This window comes from Paramisgurnus dabryanus, chromosome 9 (assembly GCF_030506205.2).
Source record: "Paramisgurnus dabryanus chromosome 9, PD_genome_1.1, whole genome shotgun sequence".
NCBI classification, from domain to species: Eukaryota; Metazoa; Chordata; class Actinopteri; order Cypriniformes; family Cobitidae; genus Paramisgurnus; species Paramisgurnus dabryanus.
In genome coordinates, this window is record NC_133345.1 from 27,536,395 (window position 1) to 27,562,350 (window position 25,956).

Below are 25,956 nucleotides of genomic sequence, written 5' to 3' on the forward strand. Positions count from 1 at the left end.
ATGAATTTGTCGTCTTAAACATGCTTTTTAGGCATGCTTTTTATTTAGAATTGGCACCACCCACCTTGCCAGACTTTAATAGAAATGCAAATGTTTTGAAAGTCTTGCATTTTTACCAAAGCTGCTGGTGTCTGTTATTGCATGTTAAGGTTAATACAGAGGTAGTCACATTTTAACCCAATGATTTGTACTTATGGTTTAATGCTTTGTTAACGGTGCACTAACAAGTCTGCGTAGCTGATGGTTGAACAATAAGCAGAAGACTTTAACAACTATCCTGGACTTAAGTTAAAATAGCACTCAGGTTGGCTCACTGGAATATTGATGATTTAAATGCGATGGTGATGTCGAGGCATTAAGCATGGGTCATAAATAAAAGCTTATGAGAGCTTACATTTCAACCTCAGCTTAACTCTTACTTGCTAAGAGCCCTGTTGACATTATCTTGTACAATAGGCGTAATCTCTAAAATACCATATTAAATGCCATGCAAGTATTTAATTTAGCTTTCTCTTAAATTAACATTTACTTTGTCCATGCATTTATTTTATTGGAAGAAGCTATGTATAATCTGCTTAACTGTACACTTGGCACTATGACCATCTTTCGGAGATGATCTCATATCTTACAGCTATTTAAAAGTTGCAAGGAATGCCTGCCAGCCGGGTGCATTGCCGTAGCAGAACCCCATGGTTGCGTGTACTGTTCCAAAAATGGTTTCCATGTACTCATGTGCCTCCAGTAGTGAATGTTATTGCTGCAAGTTGGCGTTTGAGTGACGTTCAGTGGCCAGTCGCCAGATCTAGAGTTCATACATTGTGAAAGGCTGCAGACTTGGATCAGGGCCAATCCTGGCAATGCTCAGCTTGTCTGACACGCAGTATATCAACAGTCGTAAAGAGGGTTCTGTCAGATGATGGGATTATAAGAGATGGACAAACTAATTTTTTAACAATTTATTTCATAAAATGAAGCAACTGAAATATGCTTATAATAGTCTAATATAGTCAGTTACTGAATAATATGAATAATAATGGCAAAATGAATGTTGCTTTTTGTGCAGTTGTTGCATGCTTCTAGCATTAAAAAGCAACTGAATGGTTCAGTCACACCAAATTATATTAATAAAGAGCAATAATAAAGCAGTGACAGTGAGTTTCTAAATACTTATCTGAATAATTGTTTAAGCAAAATAATAACCAAAATGAATAAACTAAAATCTAGTGCAGGCTTGCAGCTTAATAGTTAATTGCTAACAACAGGCTGATAAAATGTTATTAATGATAATAGCTGTATAATACTAAAGAATAGATCATCTTTGTGGTTTCGTGGGATGTTCTTAACCTCCATTAACCTTCTCAATTTCCACGTGGTCTTGCTTGTCCATCCTGAAAGCTAATTAACCACCTGTAGCCGTTAAAACACTCAGATGTATTCCTCATCTTTGTTTTGTTAGATACAGTAAGGTTTAATAAGTAGCATGCAGGCATAAATAATGTTTACAGTTTATATTAATGTTAAGATTATGTACATTACACATTGTCTTAAAGGATTAGTACATTTTCTAAAAAAATTCCATAAACCATGTCATCCAAACTGTTGATGGCTTTCTTTGTTCAGTCGAGAAGAAATTATGTTTTTTGAGGAAAAAATTCCAGGATTTTTCTCATTTTAAAGGGATAGTTCGGCCAAAAACGATATTAAACCCATGATTTACTCACCCCCAAGCTGTCCGAGTTGCATATGTCCATCGTTTTTCAGACAAACACATTTTCGGATATTTTAGAAAATATTTTAGATCTTTCAGTTGATTAAATGTAATGTTACGGGGTCCACCCATAGTCCACGACCTTCAAGTCCAAAAAAAGTGCGTCCATCCTTCACAAATTAAATCCAAACGACCCCAGGATGATAAACAAAGGTCTTCTGTGGGTAATCCGTGCAGTGTTGTTGTAGAAATATCCATATTTAAAGTTTTATTAACGTAATTAACTACCTTCCGGTAGCGCCGCCATCTTAGACTCCTCCATATTCAGGAGAGAGTATTAGCGTAGTGTACGCACTTTTCTTAGTGACGTATGACAAATTCGGAGGGTGGGGGCACAGAGCAGCAGCAGAGTAGCCTCCGTAGGCTGCGTAAGCTCTCATCCTGAATGCGGACGCGACTAAGATGGCGGCGCTACCGGAAGGTAGTAAATTACGTTAATAAAACTTTAAATATGGATATTTCTACAACAACACCGCACGGATTACCCTCAGAAGACCTTTGTTTATCATCCTGGAGCCGTTTGGATTTAATTTGTGAAGGATGGACGCACTTTTTTTGGACTTGAAGGTCGTGGACTATGGGTGGACCCCGTAACATTACATTTAATCAACTGAAAGATCTAAAATATTTTCTAAAATATCCGAAAATGTGTTTGTCTGAAAAACGATGGACATATGCAACTCGGACAGCTTGGGGGTGAGTAAATCATGGGTTTAATATCGTTTTTGGCTGAACTATCCCTTTAATGAACTTTAATGGGCCCCAACACTTAACAGTTTTAATGCAGCGTAAAATTGCAGTTTCAATGGAGTTTCAAAGGACTCTAAATTAAGCATAAGGGTCTTATCTAGCGAAACGATTGTCATTTTTGGCAAGAAAAAAAAGCACTTTTAAACCACAACTTCTCGTCTTCCTCCGGCTGTGTGACGAGCCATCGCGACCTCACGTAATTGCGTAATGACGTGGAAAGGTCACGTGTTACATATATGAAACGCACATTTGCGGACCATTTTAAACAATAAACTGACACAAAGACATTAATTTGTATCATTCCACATACAACAACGTCGGAACGGTCCTCTTTCTCCACACTTGTAAACACTGGGGCGTTGTTTCGCATTCGTCCTCCGTGACCTCTTGACGTGATGACGTATTGCGTGAGGTCGCGCTGGCGCATCACAAGACCGGAGGAAGATGAGAAGTTGTGGTTTAAAAGTGCATATTTTTTATTTTTCTTGCCAAAAATGACAATCGTTTCACTAGATAAGACCCTTATGCCTCGTTTGAGATCGTTTAGAGTTCGTTGAAACTGCACTTTTAAACTGCATTAAAACTGTTACGTGTTGGGGTTCACTAAAGTCCATAAAAATGAGAAAAATCCTGGAATGTTTTCCTCAAAAAACATAATTTCTTCTCGACTGAACAAAAAAAGACATCAACATTTTGGATGACATGTAGGTGGGTAAATTATCTGTTTTTTTGTTTTTTTTAAGAAAATGGACTAATCCTTTAAACTAATTCAGTGTATATTTGAAGCTCATGACCGTCAGTATAAAAGTTTAAGTGAACTGTTAATATACCTTCATCCCAATCTTCTATTGCTATTTATTTCAAATATTAACGAAGAACCACCATGCTTTAAAAATGCCTACAACAGCATGAATGCTGGTCCAGGTTGGATTATGCTGATTTGGTGCATGGTTTTGTGCAGCAGGTGCAAATGTCTGCTAGGCACACCAGTACACCAAAATACACCATATGCTGGTCATCTATACTGATCTTTTGGTTTAAAAACACAGTGATGGACAGGGTATCCATAAGTGTGCAGTGGATGTTCTGGAGGATGTGTAGCAAATGTTTTCCCTCAACAGATGGAAGAGTGTCATAACTCTTTGTGTTTAAAGAAACATCTGGTCCTCATCTGATGGGTTTTGCTTGATCTCTGTGGTACATGTGGCCTGTGTCGATAGTAACCCTCTCTTACCCTCATGTTTTTGCTTTTCTTGTAGTACTCGTACCCGGTGTGGGAAGACTACATTGCAAAGGCCACAAAACTACACTCCCAGCTAAGGTGACAACTTTTATTGTATAAAAAGGTCTCTCTTAAATTATAACAAATGGGTTAATTTTTGTGACAATTTAAAACCTGAGTTAAGGAAATCAGATTATGATTATGTTTATTTCACTGTTGCTTCCTATTCTTTATCAGCATATATGTGCTGTTTGTTTCCTTCACAGAACCGCGGTGTTGGCAGCTGCAGCGTTCCTCGATGCCTTTCAGAAAGTGGCAGATATGGCAACCAACACAAGAGGTAAATGTTTACGCTGAACAATAAACAGCTGAGGTCACCAAATTTTTTGGGTCGCAGATGCATGTTGACAGAGTTATGGGTGACTGGATATCCAGGCAAATGATCACATATAGATGCCAGTGGGTGAAAGTTCAGTATGCTCGATAAGTTCACGATTGGTTTTACTTTGCTGTCTATCGCTCAACGTCTCTCATTTTCTATTTTAGACTGAAATATGGACTTAAGAGTCATATTTCCACATAGTTCAGATGTGCTGCAACTGGATCTCTGAAACCGAATCCTTCCTGTGCCATTAAAATCCTTTCATTACTGCCTGCAGGGACCAGACAAGGCCAAGCAAATCTAGTCTTTATCAACACGGTTATAGGATGTGGGTCAGACATAGCTGTCGGCCCATAGCAGAATTACTCATTCGTATCTGGCTTGTAAATTGTACCGCATATACACAAATCAAAATCGTGTGTGTGCTAGTGTGTGTCCAATTACATTAGACAAAGGTGCTGGTTGCTATTGGCTACCAAAATCTGCAAGGCTACTGCATGGAGACCAGGATTACCTAAAACGCATATCTGCCTTGTAACTTCATAAGGGAATAGATTATTTCACACATTAGCTCTATACAGATAATGTGCTTATATGATTCATGGGTGTTTTGGGTCAGAGATAATGGTTTTATGCTGGTTTGAGAAGCTCAGTGTTGGGATCCTGTGGACCGTAAACCATTTTTACCCACAGTTCTAGTGGTTACATCACATTTAGGAGATACTTGAGAGGCTAACGTGAGAAAAAAACCACAGTGGTGCAATCCTGCTTTATTTTATTTTCACAATTTTACATTTTATACTCTACAGATCACTTTATGGTCAGTATGGTCACCAGCATTTAATACATTGTACTTACTATGTACATCAGGGTTTCCCGCAGCACTTTTCAGTCCGGGCGGCCCACCTAAGCTGGGATACCCTACCACCTTAACTAGGTTGTCCAAAAAAAAAATTTCACCAAACGCCACATGGCCGAAATGAGAGAAAGACATGGTCCGTCACTGTCTGAAGGATAACTAGCCTGTTGATAAAACATTTAATTCATTATTAATCTAGTATGTGTTCATTTTCTGTCATAGTTTCTTCAAAATTGAGTTTTATTTAAGTGTTTTAAATAAAAATATTTTTATCATGACGCATACGCCCCACCCCTTTAATTGCCACGCCCCTGCTCCGCCCACCTGCACAACCCTACCACCTTAACTAACAAATTTTCTGCGGGAAACCCTGTACATGCATGTTGTTCAAGGTTTTGGTTTGGGGATAGGGTCAAGAATGTCATTACATCTAGATACTTTAAATGTAAGTACACATATGTACACAATAAATCTTTACATTGTATGCATTTCCCCTAATGTACATGCCTTCAATGAGAAGTGCATAAATACATTATTAGACACACTATGCAAAACATTTTATTGTGGTGTAGTGTAGTAAAGACCTAAGGGAAGTCTGAAGTTCAGCCACCTTTCCACCTTCACCCTACTGCCCAGTTCACAATCATTAGCAGATGTCAGTGAACCAGATTGATTCCATTTGTCCTGGGGGGAAGCTTTGTTCTGCACCGGACTTCAAACTCACAGCACTGCCATAAATTAGTTTGTTGAACTGTCAATACTTTTAGTGCATGCCTTTGACCTCATCCGACTGAGAGCAGACTGTTGTTTGTGACTGTCCATGATTGTAAATTGACAAGTATTTACAGTACACACTGTGGTTTATCACAAGACCTTGCCTATTGACCTTTGGGCTGTTTTAGGAGACGTCTTTATTGCTGGTTTCTTACTTGTATTATTTGTGCGTGTGATGACCTTGTTTTTTATAGTGTTTGGAGCGCCACACTGAAGCGATATTTTCTCTCCGCCAATGAGCTTGCGGTAGATAATCCCTGGTATTAAGTGTCAGCGACAGTAGGCATGCATTGGTTTTGAATTAGGGACGGGTTGGGGGCACTCATGGCACAGCTGGAGATCTCGCTAAAACACCGACATCAGACAGATTTTCATCTCAGCGGCTTCCAGTGCCACACATTGTTCACCCATCACCCCACCATACCAACACACATTCACTACTGTTACTACTCTAAACAAATAACCACATCCTTTAAGTGACGTGAGCATGTAATGTGTGTGAACAAGTGGTTCGTCTTTTAACTCAATCACAGACACCTGATTTTATTTTGAATTTTCACACTCTAAAGCTATGTTTGAAATAGATCGATAGATAGACAGACAGAAAGATAGAAAGAAGGACAGTCGGATAGACAGAGAGAGAGAGAGAGACAGACAGATAGATATATATAGTTCCACCATTAAACAATTCGGAAAAGCGCTATATAAATAAAATAAATTGGATAGAGACAGAAGGATGGACAGTCGGAAATATAGATGAATAAGACAGGCAGACAGATATAGAGACAGAAGGATGGACAGACAGACAGACAGATAGATATAGAGATGGATGGACGGACAGCCGGAGAGACAGATAGACAGATAGATAGAGAGACGGAAGGATAGACAGATATAGAGAAGGACAGCCAGACAGATAGATAGACAGACAGACATATATAGAGAGGGATGGACAGACAGCCAGACGGATAGAGAGACGAAAGGAAAGCCAGTCAGACAGATAGATAGATATAGAGACAGACAGACAGACAGACAGACAGATAGATAGATAGATAGATAGATAGATAGATAGAAATAGAGACAGAAGGACGGACAGATAGACTGACAGACAGATAGATATAGAGAGGGATGGCCGGACAAACAGACAGATAGAGAGAAGGAAGGACAGACAGACAGATAGATAGATAGACAGAGAGACAGGTATAGAGCCGGACAGATAGATATATAGACAGACAGACAGACTGATATAGAGACGGAAGAACGGAGAGACAGACAGATGGATAAATAGATATAGAGACAGACAGACACATAGATAGATATAGAGACAGAAAGACAGACAGATAAAGTGACAGACAGATAGATATAGAGAGGGATGGCCAGACAGACAGACAGAGAGAGAGAAGGAAGGACAGACAGACAGACAGATAGATAGAGAGATAAAAGGACGGACAGACAGATAGATAGACAGACAGATATAGAGACAGACAGCCTGACAGACAGATAGATAGATAGATATAGAGACAGATAGATAGATATAGAGACAGAAGGACAGACAGATAAACTGACAGACAGATAGATATAGAGAGGGATGGCCGGACAGACAAACAGAGAGAGAGAAGGAAGGACAGAGACAGATATAGAGCCGGACAGATAGATATATAGACAAAAAGACTGATATAGAGACGGAAGAACGGAGAGATAGACAGATGGATAGGACAGACAGATAGGTAGAAGGACAGTCAGATAGACAGACAGACGGACAGACAAACAGACAGACAGACAGATATAGAGAGGGATGGACAGCCAGCCAGCCAGCCAGACAGACAGATAGAGAGACGGAAGGACAGACAGACAGATAGAGAGAGAGAGATGGAAGGACGGACAGACAGATAGACAAAACAGACAGATATAGAGCCGGACAGCCTGACAGACAGATAGATAGATAGATAGATAGATAGATAGATAGATAGATAGATAGATAGATAGATAGATAGATAGATAGATAGATAGACAGAAAGAGAGACAGATAGATAGATATAGAGACAGAAGGACGGACAGAAAGACTGACAGACAGATAGATAGATATAGAGAGGGATGGCCAGACAGACAGATAGAGAGAAGGAAGGACAGACAGACAGACAGATAGAGAGATGGAAGGACGGACAGACAGACAGACAGACAGATAGAGAGATGGAAGGACGGACAGACAGACAGATAGACAGACAGATATAGAGACGGACAGCCTGACAGACATAGATAGATAGATAGATAGATAGATAGATAGATAGATAGATAGATAGATAGATAGATAGATAGATAGATAGATAGATAGATAGATAGATAGATAGATAGATAGATAGATAGATAGATAGGACACTTATACAGATAAATAGACAGATATAGAGATAATACAGATGGATGGATGGACAGAGGAATAAAAAAGATTACATGTCTCTCTCTCTCTCTTTCTCTCTCTCTCATACCTTTCCGATCAACATTATTTTGACTCCCATGTCTCTGATAGGAAAGGAGTCGAACTGTCTGGCTTGTGATCTTTATAGTTACAGCATCACGGTCAGCATTTTTATAGAACAGATGTGGGATTTGAAAGCCATCTATTAGAGCACATGCTATACAGACATTATAGCGTTTGATGTGTGTGTTTGACCAGCGCATGAATGTCTGGACTCTAAGAATAGCCCTATTTATTTACATTGACTTGAAGTGATGAATGTAAGAGGAGGGATGTTTACTGGAACACAAGTCTATTAGAATGACATATGCTTTATTTGTCTAGGTCCTCTCAATCCGTGTGTGTACACGATGTCAGCGTTCATACGCTGCAATTTGCCAGCCCACAGTGATTTAGTTTCACGTGTAAGTGTATAGTTGGTCTTATGGGTAATTTCTTATGTTGTAAGAGATAACACATGAGGGGAGACAGTCACACAACTCTCTATCATGGGATCAGCACCGAGGCGTGTTTTAATGATGGCTCTTGGGTCTATATGCATGTGTTTATCATTTACTGTCATGACAGACTGTATTTTCAGTGTATATGTGTGCATGAGCGTGAATGTCTATACATGGTAGGAGCTCAGAGGCGATTTCTCTGGCTTGCAGTGGCGAGGCGAAGATATGTAATCCTCTTTACCTTGTTCTGACACACAGACTGAATTTGTGCATGTTAGTGTGAGTGTGTGTCAGTGGGACACAGTCGCCTGTTAATCTTTCCTACAGCTCTGGACTGGCAGATGGCATGTATCCGTGCCAGCCATCTGGAGTGTGGGGCATGGGCAAAAATTTGCCTTACTTGGCACCGTCAGATTCACACTTGCTACAATTTGCACAGTTTTATTAAGTCATACACTCTCAGAAAAAAGGTACAAAAGTTGTCACTGGGGTGGTACCTTTTAAGAAGGTCCTAATATGTACCATTTAGGTACAGATATGTACCTGAGGTATCAGTATGCAAGTACAAAAGTGTACTTTTTGAAAACGCCTAGTGACAACTTTGCTACCTTCTTGTGACCATTATAGTTGCTAAACTAAGGCTTGTATGTGTGTACATTGGTAATAATAACAAAGTAAAACAAAAAAAGTATAACCTGTGTATATACTATGTACCAACTAGGCATGGGCCGATTACCGGCTTCAAGGTATACCGAGGTTTTAAACAGTCAAGGTTTCAAAACCACTGAAATATTCTGTGATACCGTCTCCAAGGTATGAGCTGTGTTTATACAAAATTCATTAAATCATTAAGTCATGTGATTGATTTGATGTTTACATTTAATATACATTACAAAAATATTATATATTTTTTGAAAGCATATTATAATTTAAAGGCTTTATTTTTACCTGGCATTTAAAAAATAACACATTTTAGTGTTGCAATGGCAAAACCGTAACACCGTGAAACCGTGGTATTTTTGCTAAAGGTTATCATACCGCCAGAATCTTATACCGGCCCATGCCTAGTACCAACTGTATAGTTAGTACCATGGTTTGTTTTTGACATACATTGATGGAAATACCATTTTTTTTTTTTCATTCTTGTGTAGGCATGGGCCGGTATAAGATTCTGGCGGTATGATAACCTTTAGCAAAAATACCACGGTTTCACGGTGTTACGGTTTTGCCATTGCAACACTAAAATGTGTTATTTTTTAAATGCCAGGTAAAAATAAAGCCTTTAAATTATAATATGCTTTCAAAAAATATATAATATTTTTGTAATGTATATTAAATGTAAACATCAAATCAATCACATGACTTAATGATTTAATGAATTTTGTATAAACACAGCTCATACCTTGGAGACGGTATCACAGAATATTTCAGTGGTTTTGAAACCTTGACTGTTTTAAACCTCGGTATACCTTGAAGCCGGTAATCGGCCCATGCCTATTCTTGTGTGGATTCTTGGAAAATAAACATCAGAATCTATAATGTAGTAAGATGGTTTCAACTGTTTTGTTTTATTTGGTTATCTAACTGTAATGTACAATATAAAATTATGCTACATAAATATTATAATCACACCATCATGTTATTAATGGGTAACACCATCTCTGCCACATGCTACTGCCACAGTACTTTTTGTTAAACGTTGTTGAAAATATAAACAGTTGGAACTTGGAAGTGAAATGTTGAAAGAAAGAATGAACCAACGGATGAAAGCTGACTAATGTCCCAGTAAACACCCATTGCATGACTCTTTTAACAGCGTATACCACAAGTATTGTCCCGAGTGGAGAGGAAACCTGGAGTGCATTTAGAAGCTTCCAGAATCAACAGGTTTAGTTTGGAATCAGTTACGTCCAGCTGTTACATTCAGCTAATACCAGAGACGTGCGAAAACAATAAAAAGTATTAAAAGAACAAAACAAAGTGTTCAGCGACATCCTGTTGAAAAGAAAGTTAACATAGAGAAAAAGTAAAGACGAAATAAAAAGTGTAAACAGAGATGTTAGAAAGCATGAGAAAATGAAAAACTGATGTTTGTTGTGCTAACACAGTCTCACAACAATATAAAGTATAAAGTTTTAATCATACATTTTAGATCTGCTTTTACCTCAGTGATGTACAATTTAGGGGGGGGGGGTTATTATTGTTTTTGTTTCTAATACAGTACTTTTTAGAAATTAATACAGACATCAACCTTGTAAAATAGTTTTCCTTTGAGATCAGGCTGATTTGTCTACTGCCAAATGATGCCTAAACAGTGTGGGGGAGAGCGGGGCACAACCTAACGCTTTTTGGTTTTGGCTCAATCATTCAAACATTTTTGAGTTTGATTTATTATATTTTTACACGAGCAACACACACATCTCTGCTACAAATGAACATTTGATGTTTGTTTCTATTACTTACCATTCTTGGCCAATTACACCAAATGTGACAGAAGTGCAAACGTTACAACTTACACCATAGGTGGGGTTAATTGTAACAGGCAGGGGGTTAGTTATAACACTTGCTAAAAATTAAGTTTGCAGGCAAATATTTCAATACTATTTTGTCTATATACTTGAAGTGGATATTGTGTATAATATAGGGATGCACCGATACCGATACTGGTATCGGGTATCGGCCTCGATACCACATTTTCTAAAGTACTCGAACTTGTTAAAAGTCCCCCGATACCTGGAATCGATACCACGGTGTGAGAAATGTCTATGTTTGAGCGGCGTGTAAGGGGTTAATGCCTCTTGTGTTGTCCATCGAGGCAGAGTTTACAACAAACTGGAAAACTAGTCCTTTGTTTTTTTGTTAAATTATATGACTAAAGCTGTTACCTGTAAATTTAAATCATGTTTTTTTATTAAGTACTCTGTATCGGTATCGGCAAGTACTGAAATGCAATTACTCGTACTCGTACTCGTATTCCAAAAAAGTGGTATCGGTGCATCCCTAGTATAATATTTATATATAATAGACAGGTATCCACACTGTATTCATTCATCCAGCCCTTTTCTAACAATAGTTCAATTATAAATGGATACAAATATCTAAATATGTGAGAAAAAGCAGCACAATTATGACAAAACATTTTTTATATGTGACCCAGTCTGTAATAACCAAAGTTTCAAAAATCAACTTATGAGATAATGAGAATCAAAGTCTGATTTAAGCCATTCATTTCATTATGATTTCAATCTTTGACGTGACCTTAATCAATCAATATTAAAGATATGAAAAAAACAAGATTTTTGATAAGACAGGTACATTTATTTTGTTGGCAGCCAGCTATCATTCCTGTGTAGCCTATTTAAAACAACAGCAAGAATTGCGCTATCATAAGTGCTGAGGGGTTAGTTGTAACACAGCTTTACAATTAACCCCGCTGGGTCAAAATATTTTCAAGCCCACCAAAAAGTTGCTAAGAGCTGCATACATATTTCAAAACAATGTTATGTTTTAGTCAACAAGACTGCTTTATATGACACAGCATTGGATTTGGTATCTTACACACTCAACTTAGAAACCGAAAAAAAAACATATGATGAAAAAATTTTACTTACATGCCACCAAAACACTCGTTCATCAATAACTCTCTGGAAAAACATTATACATTTCCAATAATTTGCGGGTTATCGTCTTTTGGCAGCGTGAAAAAATACCGGAACACCAAAACGCTCAACCTTGTGCAACAATGTAAACAGTGTGTGTTACAACTAACCCCGCATGAGTTTTTGCCCTGCATACCCCTACTAACAGAGACACATTTGCAATTTCTTGCAACAAAATATGTTTTTAATTTGAATCAAAGCATATATGTATTGAATACAATAAACAATGGACAACTTCATACTGGATGATAATATCGACATCTCTTTCCAACTGACTAAACTATACTGCTGTTATCTCTAAAGACAGGCTGACAGAAAAAAACAGGGATACATATTGTACACACTATCAGACAAAAATGGTCCCTAGCTGTCACTGAGACGGTACCCTTTTATAAAGTACACCTGCACCTTAACTCTTTCCCTGCCAATAAGAGAAAACGCTTCCCTGCCAATGATGAGTTTTTCCGGCAATCCGTATTTCCACCATTATCCACCATTTACACAACTTATAAAACCTGGAAGTATTCCCTTAGGGCAAACAGTTCAAACTCTGTGTATGTTTTGATCATCGCTCTGAATCTGATCTCTATCAAAAGTCCTTCATCAAAATGCAATTATTATAGCTTTTTACTCAAAATTTGGTATTTTTGAAGAAAACTACCTATATTTGAGAGGTGCTAAAATGAGAACAAATGACGGTAAGATAAAACATTTTTTTTAAGCTGAGGGTCTGTTCTTTCATTTGAGATATTGTGTGTTTAAATATTTAAAGAAGAACATTTTCTGGAAGACATTAAACTTTTCTGGTTGGCAACTTTTTTTAAATGCTTGCGGGGAAAGAGTTAAAGGGAACCTACCATGAAAATCTTATTTTTTTCCATGTTTAAATGCTGTAAGCAACCTGATTTCACAAATTTCCGTGGTATAGTCAAAATATTCTGTGACGTCAAAAGGGGATCTTATTATAATAATACCGCCCCTTAATTTGCACTATCCAACTGCGGCACTGTCATTTAGTCCAGAGAGGGTGTGTGTGTGTGTGTGTGAGAGAGAAAGAGAGAGAGAGAGAGAGAGAGAGAGAGAGAGAGAGAGAGAGAGAGAGAGAGAGAATAATGGACACCACAATCATTATGGCGATCAGTGCAACTCATTTGCACTTAAAACGACACACCCCAAAACGGCACAATTTTGCTCACACCTACAAAGTGGCGTTTTTTATATACTACGGTATAATGCATTGTCTGTATGGTATTTTGTGCTTAAACTTCACATATGAATTTGGGGACACCAACGATTTATTTGACATCTTAAAAAAGTATCGTGAATGTGAAATGTCCCATTTAAGAAGTACATACTTGTACCTCAGAGGTACATATTGGTTCCGAATGTATTTGTACCTAAACGGTTCATCCCCAGTCAAAGCTTGGGATCCCTTTTTTTATATTTTACACTTCATGGTTAAATGTAAAAGTGCGCTGAAACTCTAATGTGAAACACATCTGGAGGCTTGGGAGTATTTTTAGCTGCAGTGCTCTCTCCTTCAGACAGGAAGTCTTAGTGGCTATAAACACACCCGTACACTAGCACAAAAATCCGTACACACACGGGTATCCTTTATGTCGCCTCCCCATGCCAGGAGAGAGTCCAGGGCAGTCTGGAGTAATTGAGAACAGATACAGTGAAGGCAGGGGGCTAAGCTGAGATTTGCTGTCGTGGTCTTCCTGTCTCTGTCTAACTGTCTCACTGTGTGTATGCATGTTGTACTGAACGTGCGAGAATGTGTGAAGGGGGGCATGTGCAGCCCTCTCTGCCTTTGGGATTCAGCTTTTCTGTTTATTAGATTGTTACATAAAAACCAGGACGATTCACAGACATCTTCAGGCGGTTAAAAAAACAAGAGAGAGAGGGAAATGCTGAGCAAGTTTGTTTTCATTTTGTGTATTAATGCTTGAATTTAATGCTGGAACATGTGGCTGTATTTACAATATTGCCTTGAGAAAGAAAGAAAGAAAGAAAGAAAGAAAGAGAAGATTCAAGATCTTTAATGCCATATGTACTTGGTACAGTAAAGTTATTATTTTTATAAGATTTTTATATTTACAAACAATAAATTACATAGGCAGTAAAATATAAAAAATAGACAATCTAGAAAAAAACAATAGTTAAAAAGAATATGCAAAGCAAGAAATAAATAAAGTTAAAGTGTGAGGATGTTAAAAGTTAAAGGGATAGTTCACCCAAAAAATGAAAATTCTGCCATTAAGTAACCAAACCGATCAGAGGCCCCATTGACTTCAATAATATTCTTTTTTCCTCCTATGGAAGTCAATGGGGCCTCTGATCGGTTTGGTTACAAACATTCCTCAAAATATCTTCCTTCGTGTTCATCAGCACAAAGAAATGTATACAGGTTTGTAACAATATGAAGGTGAGAAAATTATGACAGAATTTACATTTTTGGGTGAACTATCTCTTTCAAGCGTCTTCATCCATGTACATGTCCTTTTTAATTCTGATGTTTGTCTTATGAAGGCCGTTACCTTATCAAATGTTATGGCTAAAACGATAGCGTCTTCACTAACTTGTTTTACATAAAAGAGAACAAAATATTTTTCTGGGTAGATTACTAACACTTTTATCTTCTTACCACCTATTTTAATTACAGCTGCATTAAATGGGACATATCATGACTTTTTACATGTTTAAGTGCTATAATTGGGTCCCCAGTGCTTCTATCAAACTAGAAAATGTGAAAAAGATCAACCCAGTAACTAAGTTTTGGTGAACCATTCTCTGCAAGCATGTGAAAAAATAGCTCATTGAAATTTGGCTCCCCTTGTGATGTCAGAAGGGGATAATACCACACCTTAATCTGCACTATCCAACCATTGATGCACACACATGTATTGTTCTGTTGTACATTTGTCTAAATTGTCTATTTAGCAGTAGGACTTAAATAAGACTATGCCTGCTTTTGTTACCAACCCCACTCCTGCAGGAGTTTAAAAACTTGAACTTCATTAAACCAGGATTCCTTCTTCCACATTACTCTGATTATATCTGTGAGCCACTGATTCATTTCTCAAGGATTACGCTTGCGATGCCTGCACTGGCACAGATCTGCACATAGTTTCTCAGTCATGGGCAGGTGCATGGGCACTCTGAATGAAGCATCTGAAACTCGGGGTCTTGGGATCTGAAAGGGAAGGCTGTGAAAGCTGCGCGTGTCCAGTCAGGGTGGAAGTCCAGGGGACGTTTGAATACAGGAAGTCTCTGAAAGCGTTCAGGATGGAGCTGTCAGCTGATCCCTCAAGGGAAGGGAAGAGGATGCTGGCAGGTGTGTGTGTGTGTGTGTTTGGGCGTATCGACTTAGCAGTGAGGTTGAGAGAGTCTGTTTTTGAGATAAAAAGCTCATAATTTTTTAGCTAAACCGCATCTGTGAATGTAATGCTGAAACGTGTATTTGTGCAGATTTCCTGATGTGTACTTTAAAGGGATAGTTCACCTAAAAATTCTGTATTTACTCATCCTCATGTTGTTTTAAACCTGTATGAGTTTCCTTATATCATTGAACACATAAGATATTTTGATAAATGGTTGTAAACACACAGTTGATGGTACCCATTGACTTCTAAAGTATTCGTTTTTCCTATGGATACCATCACCATCATTTAGCAAAATATCTTGAACAGAATATAGAAACTCATACAAGACAACATGAGGATGGGTAAATGTTGAGTCATTATTGGGTGATCTATTCCTTTAAGGAATAGCTCTGTTTCGTCTCAACACCAGCAGCAGTGAACTTGATTTTGTTTGCTGAAGAATATTGAGAAATGGATGTGAGACGTGCACAAGTACACAGTGTGCTGACAGTGGTCTTTTATCAGCAGACAGACACTATAGATGAACTCGTGGGTCTTGGCCAAATGGGAGGTTTTTTTGTATCATTTCCTGAGCACAGCCCCTCAGACCAGAGATTCAGCTGGTTGATCTTCAACCTTTCTTTCCTTTTACCATCACCTGGTTTGGCAATCGTTCAGTTTTTCATTGCACCCCACCCGATGTGCCAAAAAAATTATAATAATAATTTCTGTATCAAAACATGATTTCATTTTCTTCAGTTTAGAAGAAGAAACATTAAATAGCGTTTGGCAGACATTTTAAACCATTTATGCATTTTATCCGAAGTCCATTTAATGTATACGTTTTTATCAGTGTAAGTATTCCCTAGAAATCAAATCCACAGTCTTTTGCACTGTTAATTTAATGCACTACCGGATGAGCTACATGAACCAGAGGGACGTCATATACATTTGATCAGTTCAAACCCATGACCTTGACATTTCCAGCACTATGCTCCACCAGTTATCAATTACATCTATAGGAACATTTTAGACATTAGTCTTTTTTATTTGTTTTTAAGTTTAGACTATGAAGCTTTCATAGCAGCATATGTGAAATAGGATTTTGATTTAAAAAAATTCTAAATCTATCAAATGTTTGTACTTAGCAGTATTTTGTATTAATTCTGTATGCCTCAAAAGAGCTGCTGTACTCATTTTGAGATGAGCTCACAAGTATGAAGCTTTTCACTTCTGGTGTTTCAGTTCTTCAGTAGCTTGTTTTTTTATATCTCTGTTTGTGTTATAGCAGGGCAGGTTATTACTGGTTTCTCTCATTCTCTCCTGTAATAATAGTGCTTGGGAAACATGAGCGGACAGGAAAGGCAGATACAGAGTGAAAGAATAGGGGGATATCCCTTTACCGGGTTCCCTCCTTTTCCCTTTCGACCAGGTTTGATGGAGAAGGTGCAGTACTGTTCTTCTGTGCTGCTCCTATTTCAAGTTGCATAGCGGGAGAGCGTGCACCTCATGGGAAAATGCATAAGGCATTTACGTCCTGAGTGTACCTTGTAATTTTGGTATCATCACTTTATGATAATTACATATCCTAAGAATATTTTGAAATGCTTTGTGTGGGGACCTTAGCTGTGCTAAACTGTGACATACTGGCCCTGATACCGACAGGGCTAAATCTCATCAGATATGGCAGCGAGATTGAATTTAGTCTTGGTTGTGTCAATGCTCAAACAGGGTGGACTTTACAACTTAAGACCCCATTTTAATTACACATGGCTGGAGAGGAAAGTTAACACCATTATGCTCAAGGTCACCAAAGCGAGCGTTGCTTGATGGATCCATGCCATGGGGTTTGAGAAGAGCACTTTGCGTTTAAAGTTTTCCTTTAAAGTTCTGTCTCTTGTGAATAATGGCACAATTATCTCCCAAGTGTTTAGTTTATCTCTGTTGGACTTGCCTTTTTGATCCTTATTCTGCCCCCTTGTGGCCAATGCATTTAAATGACATATAAATGAGTGTTATATGTTTTCAAAGGTGAAACTTGGCAGTTTCGACATTTAAAATCTTTTCATATACTTAACATCCATTTCTCTTTGTTAGGTGCTACCAGAGACATCGGCTCTGCCTTAACTCGGATGTGCATGCGTCACCGCAGTATCGAGGCCAAACTGCGGCACTTCACAAAGTAAGTGATCGACCCAACTATGACGTGGCTACTTTCATGCCTTACTCCCCGCCAGTTAGACGGCAGAGATAGGATTTTATGTCTATCCCAGGCATTGATTTTCCATTGCAGAGATGAGCAAACATCCATAGATCAATCAGTCTCCTCTAAGGCTTTAATGTGTTGTCTTTAGAGAGACCAAGAGTAAAGCAGGACTATATAAATAGATACAGAGCTTGAGGGTCTTAAAGTAAGTTCACTCAAAAATTATCATTATTATAAATCATTATTTTACTACTACTCCCAAACCTTTATGATTATGCTCTGTGAATATGTGTTGGAAAGAATGTTTACAATTATTTAATACAGTTATATAATTGTAATGAGCGCTATAAAGTGCTATGGAAGTAGACAACATGACTATACATGACTATGACAAAATTTAACGGTGCAGTGTGGGACTTTTAGCGGCATCTAGCAGTGACAAAATTTAAAGGTGCAGTGTGGGACTTTAAGCAGCATTTAGTTGTGAGACTGTGAATTGCAACCAATGGCTCCAGTCCACAGCTCACCCCTCCTTTTCGAAGCGAATCACAGAAGCTATGGCAGCCACCACAGAACAAACGCGTCATCGTCTGAGACAACGTAGTGACAAAACACGATCTATAGAACAGTTTGTCCGTTTAGGGCTACTGTAGAAACATCATGGCGATGTGGTCTAGTTCATTCAGCTGATCTCCGGGTCTAGTGATACCACTTTTAGCATAGCTTAGCATAATCCATTGAATCTGATTAGACCATTAGCAGCGCTAAAATAACCAAAGAGTTTCAATATTTTTCCTATGATATTACGCATTGCCCGAAAATAGTCCTCTGCTATTCAAAGTAACCAAGGGGACTATTTTCGACTGCTGCGTAATATCATTGCCCCTCCTGCAGCCATGTTACAGCAGCAAAGTCCTTGATTATTACGCCATAATGAGAGTATAGTTCCTAGCCATATCTGCCTAGAAAATCACAACTTTTAATTTTCTGTCGTTCTTAGTACACGATGTAACTACAGAAGAGTCAAGTTTTAAATAGGAAAAATATTTAAATTCTTTGGTTATTTTTAGCGCAATGCTAATGGTCTAATCAGATTCATTGGACTATGCTAAGCTATGCTAAAAGTGGTAGCGCCAGACCCGGAGATCAGCTGAATGGATTCCAAAATGGTAAAAATCAAATGTTTAACTCTAGGGGAGCTGGAAAATGAGCATATATTAAAAAAAGTGGAGTGTTCCTTTAAATAGCACAGTGATGTTGGCTGACCACATTTTCACCCCTTCTGTTGTTTCATTCTTTCCCTGTTTGCCTTACAAATAGCGCTCTTATGGAAAAAATGATCACCCCACTTCAAGACAAGATAGAAGAGTGGAAGAAAACCGCTGCCCTGCTTGATAAAGACCACGCCAAAGGTGGGACTGATTTATTATGACCGTCAATAGGATAACCTGTTCAATTGAAACACCACAAGTGACATCCACTTTCTGTTCATCAGAGTACAAGCGCTCAAGGCAGGAGATCAAGAAGAAATCATCTGACACAGTTAAGCTGCAGAAGAAAGCTAGAAAAGGTCGGTCTCTCATTTCTCCCTTGTTTTCAGAGGATTACGGCTCTCCGTATGTTTGGGTATTATTGAATACGTATCAGTGCTGACTTCTGATGTCAAGATTAATTAGGTCAAAGTAAGATTATGAGGTTCAGCAGTAAGGTTAAAGGTCATGGGAGACTTAAAATCACGGAATGGTGAGCAACTGTTCCAGTAGTGAAAGCATACTTCCTTTGTGTTCAATAGAATTTAAAGGTCACCTAATTTAAATTGTAGGTGTCCCTAAAATGTGTCGACCCAAATAGCGTATAGATAATTTATTATACTGTACCATGTTGAAGATTTTTGGGTGTGCACACTCTTAACTGTGGGTTCACACAAGCCGCGTTTGAGGCGTCAAATTCACGCCTACCGCGTCTAGTTTTCCACTTGAACATTTTGAGTTTACTTGCTTCATTCGCGCATGAAAGCCGCATGTGAAATTCTAGTTATCGAGACATTCACGTGGAAATTCGCGTCATGGGAGGGGCTTCTGCGACTCTGCTCGCTTCCTGTAATCACGTCACTACTGGAGCAAGCTCCTGATTGGTTAACGTTTTTTTTGCCGAAGTTCACATTTTTCAACTCGCGCCTTTCCCACGACAATGCTCAATTTGCCCCATTTGTGCGAACTAGACGGGTGAATGAGGTGGAATCACGTCTATTGTGGCGCGCTAAACGCCTCATTCGCGCCGCGAGACCTCCAGACGTGCGTCAACGCGTCTTTACGCGGAAATTCGCGTCATAAGAGGGGCTTCTGCGACTCTGCTCGCTTTCTGTAATCATGTCACTACTTGAGCAAGCTCCTGATTGGTTAACGTTTTTTCGCCAAAGTTCACATTTTTCAACTTGCGCGTTTCCCACGGCAACACTCAATTTGCCCCATTTGTGCGAACTAGATGGGCGAATGAGGCGGAATCACGTCTACTGCGGCGCGCTAAACGCCTCATTCGTGCCGCGAGACCTCCAGACGTGCGTCAACGCATCTTTACGCGGAAATTCGCGTCATAAGAGGGGCTTCTGCGACTCTGCTTGCTTTCTGTAATCATGTCACTACTAGAGCAAGCTCCTGATTGGTTAACGTTTTTTCGCCAAAGTTCACATTTTTCAACGTGCGCGTTTCCCACGGCAACACTCAAATGGCCCCAATTATGCGAACTAGATGGGCTAATGAGGCGGAATCACGTCTACTGCGGCGCGCTAAACGCCTCATTCGTGCCGCGAGACCTCCAGATGTGCGTCAACGCGTCTTTACGCGGAAATTCGCGTCATAAGAGGGGCTTCTGCGACTCTGCTCGCTTTCTGTAATCATGTCACTACTTGAGCAAGCTCCTGATTGGTTAACGTTTTTTCGCCAAAGTTCACATTTTTCAACTTGCGCGTTTCCCACGGCAACACTCAATTTGCCCCATTTGTGCGAACTAGATGGGCGAATGAGGCGGAATCACGTCTACTGCGGCGCGCTAAACGCCTCATTCGTGCCGCGAGACCTCCAGACGTGCGTCAACGCGTCTTTACGCGGAAATTCGCGTCATAAGAGGGGCTTCTGCGACTCTGCTCGCTTTCTGTAATCATGTCACTACTAGAGCAAGCTCCTGATTGGTTAACGTTTTTTTTGCCAAAGTTCACATTTTTCAACTTGCGCGTTTCCCACGGCAACACTCAATTTGCCCTATTTGTGCGAACTAGATGGGCTAATGAGGCGGAATCATGTCTACTGTGGCGCGCTAAACGCCTCATTCGTGCCGCGAGACCTCCAGATGTGCGTCAACGTGTCTTTACGCGGAAATTCGCGTCATGAGAGGGGCTTCTGTGACTCTGCTCGCTTTCTGTAATCATGTCACTACTAGAGCAAGCTCCTGATTGGTAAACGTTTTTTTGCCAAAGTTCACATTTTTCCACTCGCGCGTTTCCCACGGCAACGCTCAATTTGCCCCATTTGTGCGAACTAGACGGGCGAATGAGGCGGAATCACGTCTACTGCGGCGCGCTAAACGCCTCTTTCGCGCCGCGAGACCTCCAGACGTGCGTCAACGCGTCTTTACATTGACTTAACATTGAAATCACTCTCACTTCACGCCTCTACCGCGGCTGGTCTGAACACAGCATAAGAAAGAATGTGTTCTTTTTAAAACATTGTTTTGTGTTACATTAAGGGTGGGTTGCACCAACAAGGATTAGGCCTAAATCTGGTTTAAATCAAAGCTTATTTAATAATTCTGTTGCACCAAACTTTAAACCTGTTTAAAAATAATCAGGGTTACATTTAAACTGTCATTTTGATCCAGGTTTAAATTTTACAGTAAACCTAGATTATCTTTAATCCTGTTGCTTCATTACTTTAAACTCTGTTTTAAATCTCAGTGGGGGATTAACTTTAAACTTGCATATGAGGAGGTTTAAATATGTTTTTTATTACAATTAAATGTCTGGCTAAATGATTAGAAACACATACCGCGAGCGTGGTGGTGCTATTCAAATATGAGTTTATTATAACGTCTCAACAAAGTGAGTTTGGCGGCTCAAAAAAATTATTAACAGCACCGCTGGAAGCTACCGATGCTCGTATGTGCTTCTCCTCTGTCACGCGCGCTCCAGTCAGACAAAGGACAGTGAATGAACGGACACACGGTGGCGCTTCATGACAAATGCTTCGACACATCTTGTTCATTAATCACAATATCTGAGCTTTGCGATAATTCCTGTCACAAAAATGTCCTGATCTGTTAATCAATTGTTTTAAAAGATTGTCAAATGTTTTTATTTGAATCAGACCTTTAGATCAGCCTACCGGTGTATGTAGGTGATTTATAATACAAAAATTACATTACCTTTACTTGCATAAACTGTTTATTTCCTTTTTGAATGACAACGTCAACATTGTTGCCGTTTAATTACACCAGAAAAATTCAACATGGCGGACAAAATAAATCGCAGATGAATGGTTTAATACAGTTTAAAGTTTTAATCTAAGATTTGTTAATCTGTGTTTAAATTTAAGTGGTGCAACCCAACTCGAATTAAAATTAAACTGAGATCAACAAACCCTAGATTAGCTCTAAACTCTGCTTAATTTAATCCTTGTTGGTGCAACCCACCCTATGTGTCATTTCGTGTTGATTCTGTTTTCAAATTAATTAAAGGGACAACACAAGATGTGTTAAAACAACACAAAGTATGTTGTTCTAAAACTAACACAGAGATGTGTTAAGTTAATGACAACACATTAGATGTGTGACTTAATCATTTCATATTATGGTGAATTAAATGTGTAGTATAATAAATAAATGTAATGATCTCCCTGTGCATAGAGCTTTGCTTTTAACAGATTTGCTTGCAACTGCATATCCCTGCATTCCCCCACAATTTTACAATCTCTTCATAGCAAATTGTCTTTTTCCTCTGCCCCTCTCTATTTCTCTATTTCTTACTATGATTGGCTTGGCTTCTGCTTATAAACTATAGAACTACCAGGTATGTATTCAGGATTTTCCTGCATGTTTTGAATGGCCAGCATTTCATTTCATCAAACATGCTCAGCATTTGTTTCATGGGAATGTTTTGGTGTCCTTGTAAAGCAAAATTCCATCGTTCAAAAATTGTCCTCATTTCAATGTCATCCTTTTCTTCAGACATAACAAAAATCTGTTTTGTGAAAGTACATCACATGCTGTGCTTAGATAAAGAGCAACTCTGTTAATGTTTTTTCTTTCCATTATACTGTATGGTTGTGAATGTTTCTTTGCATGAAGGCCCACAGCAGTGCCATTATCCACCCTAATCTTTGTTGATATCTACATGAAACATTTCATGCGTCAAATTGTAACATTTTCAGGTCATAAATCACTTCATTTTGGTGTAATTGTTTGTAATGGATCTATACGGCTTTATATATCCCACTGACTCACTATCTCCCTATCCGTTTCTCTCAGGTCGAGGAGGGTTACAACCTCAGCTGGACAGTGCTATGCAGGATGTGAGTGACATGTACCTGCTAATGGAGGAGACTGAAAAACAGGCCGTGCGCCGAGCCTTGCTTGAGGAAAGGGGGCGTTATTGCACCTTCATCAGTTTCCTGCAACCTGTAGTGGTGAGAATGCCAGACAGAGGTTTTTGGTTAAGGCTGTGTCCGAAATCACATACTCTGTTGAGATGGTACTTATTTTGAATAAGTAAATACTTAACTCTTTCCCCGCCAGCATTTTAAAAAAAAGTTGCCAGCCAGCGCCAGCATTTTTCATGATTTTCACAAAAGTTTAATGCCTTCCAGAAAATGTTATTCTTTAAATATATAAAAAAACAATATATCAGATGAAAGAACAGACCCCATGCTTTCAAACAAAAAAAAACATTTCATCATACCTTCATTAGTTCTCTTGTAATCACCTCTCAAACATGGGTTTCTTCAAAAACACCCAATTTTGAGCAAAAAGCTGAGATAATTCCATTTTTGCAAAGGACTTTTGATAGAGATCAGATGCAGAGCGATCTTTAAAACATACACGGAGTTCTTTCTCTTTCACGTGAGGCGCTACTTCCGGGTTGTATAAGTTGCGGAAGGGCGCCACCTGGTGAATAATAACGGTATTGCGGAAAGACGGAAAATCTCGTCAATGGCGGTGAAAGAGTTAACAAGCTTAACAAAGTATGTTCTCATGGGACATTAAAGTGTCTATCGAAGTCAGCAGATGACTCCGGAGCCACACCGGATTCGGCCCGGAGTCGTCTGCTGTCTGGGATCCAGCCGGAAGATGCACAGGATGTAGGTAATGCGTGTAGAAAACCCAGATAGAAATAGACAACGAGATGGATCCACACTAGAAGCTGCCGATTTCTGGGAATCTGGGAAGTATTTGGTTTTGGGTGCAGCCTGTGTGCCGGTCAGGAGTTTGTTGATGTGTGTTTAAAGATTTTGTTTGAGTTTTGTTGTAAATTTGGAATCTAAAGTTGTACTTTCCCTTTCCCCTTTCAGAACGGTGAGATTGCCATGCTGGGAGAAGCCACGCACCTCCAGGCCATTATTGATGACCTTACTGTGTTGACCACTGACCCACATAAACTACCAGAGGCCAGTGAACAGGTGCTTAAATACACATTCAAATAAAATAAAAAAATCATGTTTGTATGCTAAAACAGAACCATCTAAAGTGTCCTCTGAGGATGTTTTTATACTGTTCACTATATAAATAAGGACATTCTTTAAAGATTGGAAAAACTTAAACTCAAACACACAAATAGACACAGTGTCTGAAAATGATTCGATTTTTCCCATTAGGTTATTGTGGATCTCAAGGGTTCGGATTACAACTGGTCCTATCAAACCCCTCCCTCTTCTCCTAGTAGTATCGGCTCTAGGAAGAGCAGCCTTTGCAGGTACCCTGTATTTTTTATATATTTTTTTTGGCATTCTTTTGTATGGACTTCAAATGTGGTTTGTGTGTTTGTCTGGAGATTAACACCAACACTTCCTTTGTCTTGCTGTCAGTTTGGTGCATTTGCCACCAGGTGGCGCCCATCGACTGAGCAGCGTCTCCTCTCACGATTCTGGATTTGTCTCACAAGATGTCAATATGCACTCTAAACCTCCCTCTCCAATGCCGTCTGACATCACTAGCCAGGTCATTAGCCAGTTAGTCTTTTTATTGTTGTCGTTTATGTCTGTTTTATAACTTATTGATGACCCCTCTTTTATTATCTCTGTTGAACAGAAGTCATCAAGTTCTGCATCCTCGGAGGCTTCAGAAACGTGTCAATCTGTCAGTGAGTGTGGCTCTCCTACAATAGTAAGTTGGCTTTTTTCAATCTGGACTTTAGATTAGGTTGGTTTTTATATAAACTGTCTGTAAACTTTGGTGGATGAGGATGTTATGTGATGTTTTGAAATATTGATAGAATTCCATCTGCAATGTTTCTTTCTTTTCTTTAAGTTTATAAGTTGTGTAAATGTTCTTTTAGTTTAACCATGGTGTCAACAATTAAAGGGGTCAAAACTTGAGGGTCACAATTGATTATATACTCTGCATACACATTTCTGGTCCTTCACATACTGATAAGTCAAATTGATCTGTGAACGTTATTTCATGTGGCAAACAAATCTCCATCAATGTTTAGATTTGATCAATACTTCACAATATTTGATTTAGCCATCCTGTCATCCACAGTTCGGCTCATCCTTTGCTACCTTTCGTCCCGTTCACTGTTTTAATGACTCCATCAGGGCTCACTCTTACATTCTTCCTGCGTCCCCTTCCTATAACCAATCCCCGGGATCAAACTCCCCTTCACCCACATCAAAGGTTTCTTACTGGAAGGTTTGTTTTTCATTTTGACCATTTGGTCACCCTTTGCTTATTTTGTTTAGCTTTGTTGTGCGATACATTATTAGTTTTATTTTGTTTGTTTTACCTCATCCCATTTAGTTTTTTATCATTCGCTTTTCATCATTAACTAACATCCGGCTCAGGTTTATTGCTTAA

At 39.0% G+C, this 25,956-nt stretch overlaps 1 protein-coding gene across 1 annotated transcript in view; it reads left to right on the plus strand.

Annotated features, from left to right (window-relative positions):
- The window catches only part of LOC135773705 (protein MTSS 2), a 30,926-nt gene that overhangs the window by 936 nt on the left and 4,034 nt on the right, over nucleotides 1–25,956 (plus strand). Inside the window, 11 exon segments of the mRNA XM_073815776.1 lie at nucleotides 3,778–3,839; nucleotides 4,007–4,080; nucleotides 17,787–17,871; nucleotides 19,216–19,307; nucleotides 19,391–19,465; nucleotides 23,413–23,570; nucleotides 24,453–24,560; nucleotides 24,756–24,976; nucleotides 24,978–25,098; nucleotides 25,189–25,263; nucleotides 25,642–25,791. Coding sequence (XP_073671877.1) covers nucleotides 3,778–3,839; nucleotides 4,007–4,080; nucleotides 17,787–17,871; nucleotides 19,216–19,307; nucleotides 19,391–19,465; nucleotides 23,413–23,570; nucleotides 24,453–24,560; nucleotides 24,756–24,976; nucleotides 24,978–25,098; nucleotides 25,189–25,263; nucleotides 25,642–25,791 — 1,221 coding nt within the window.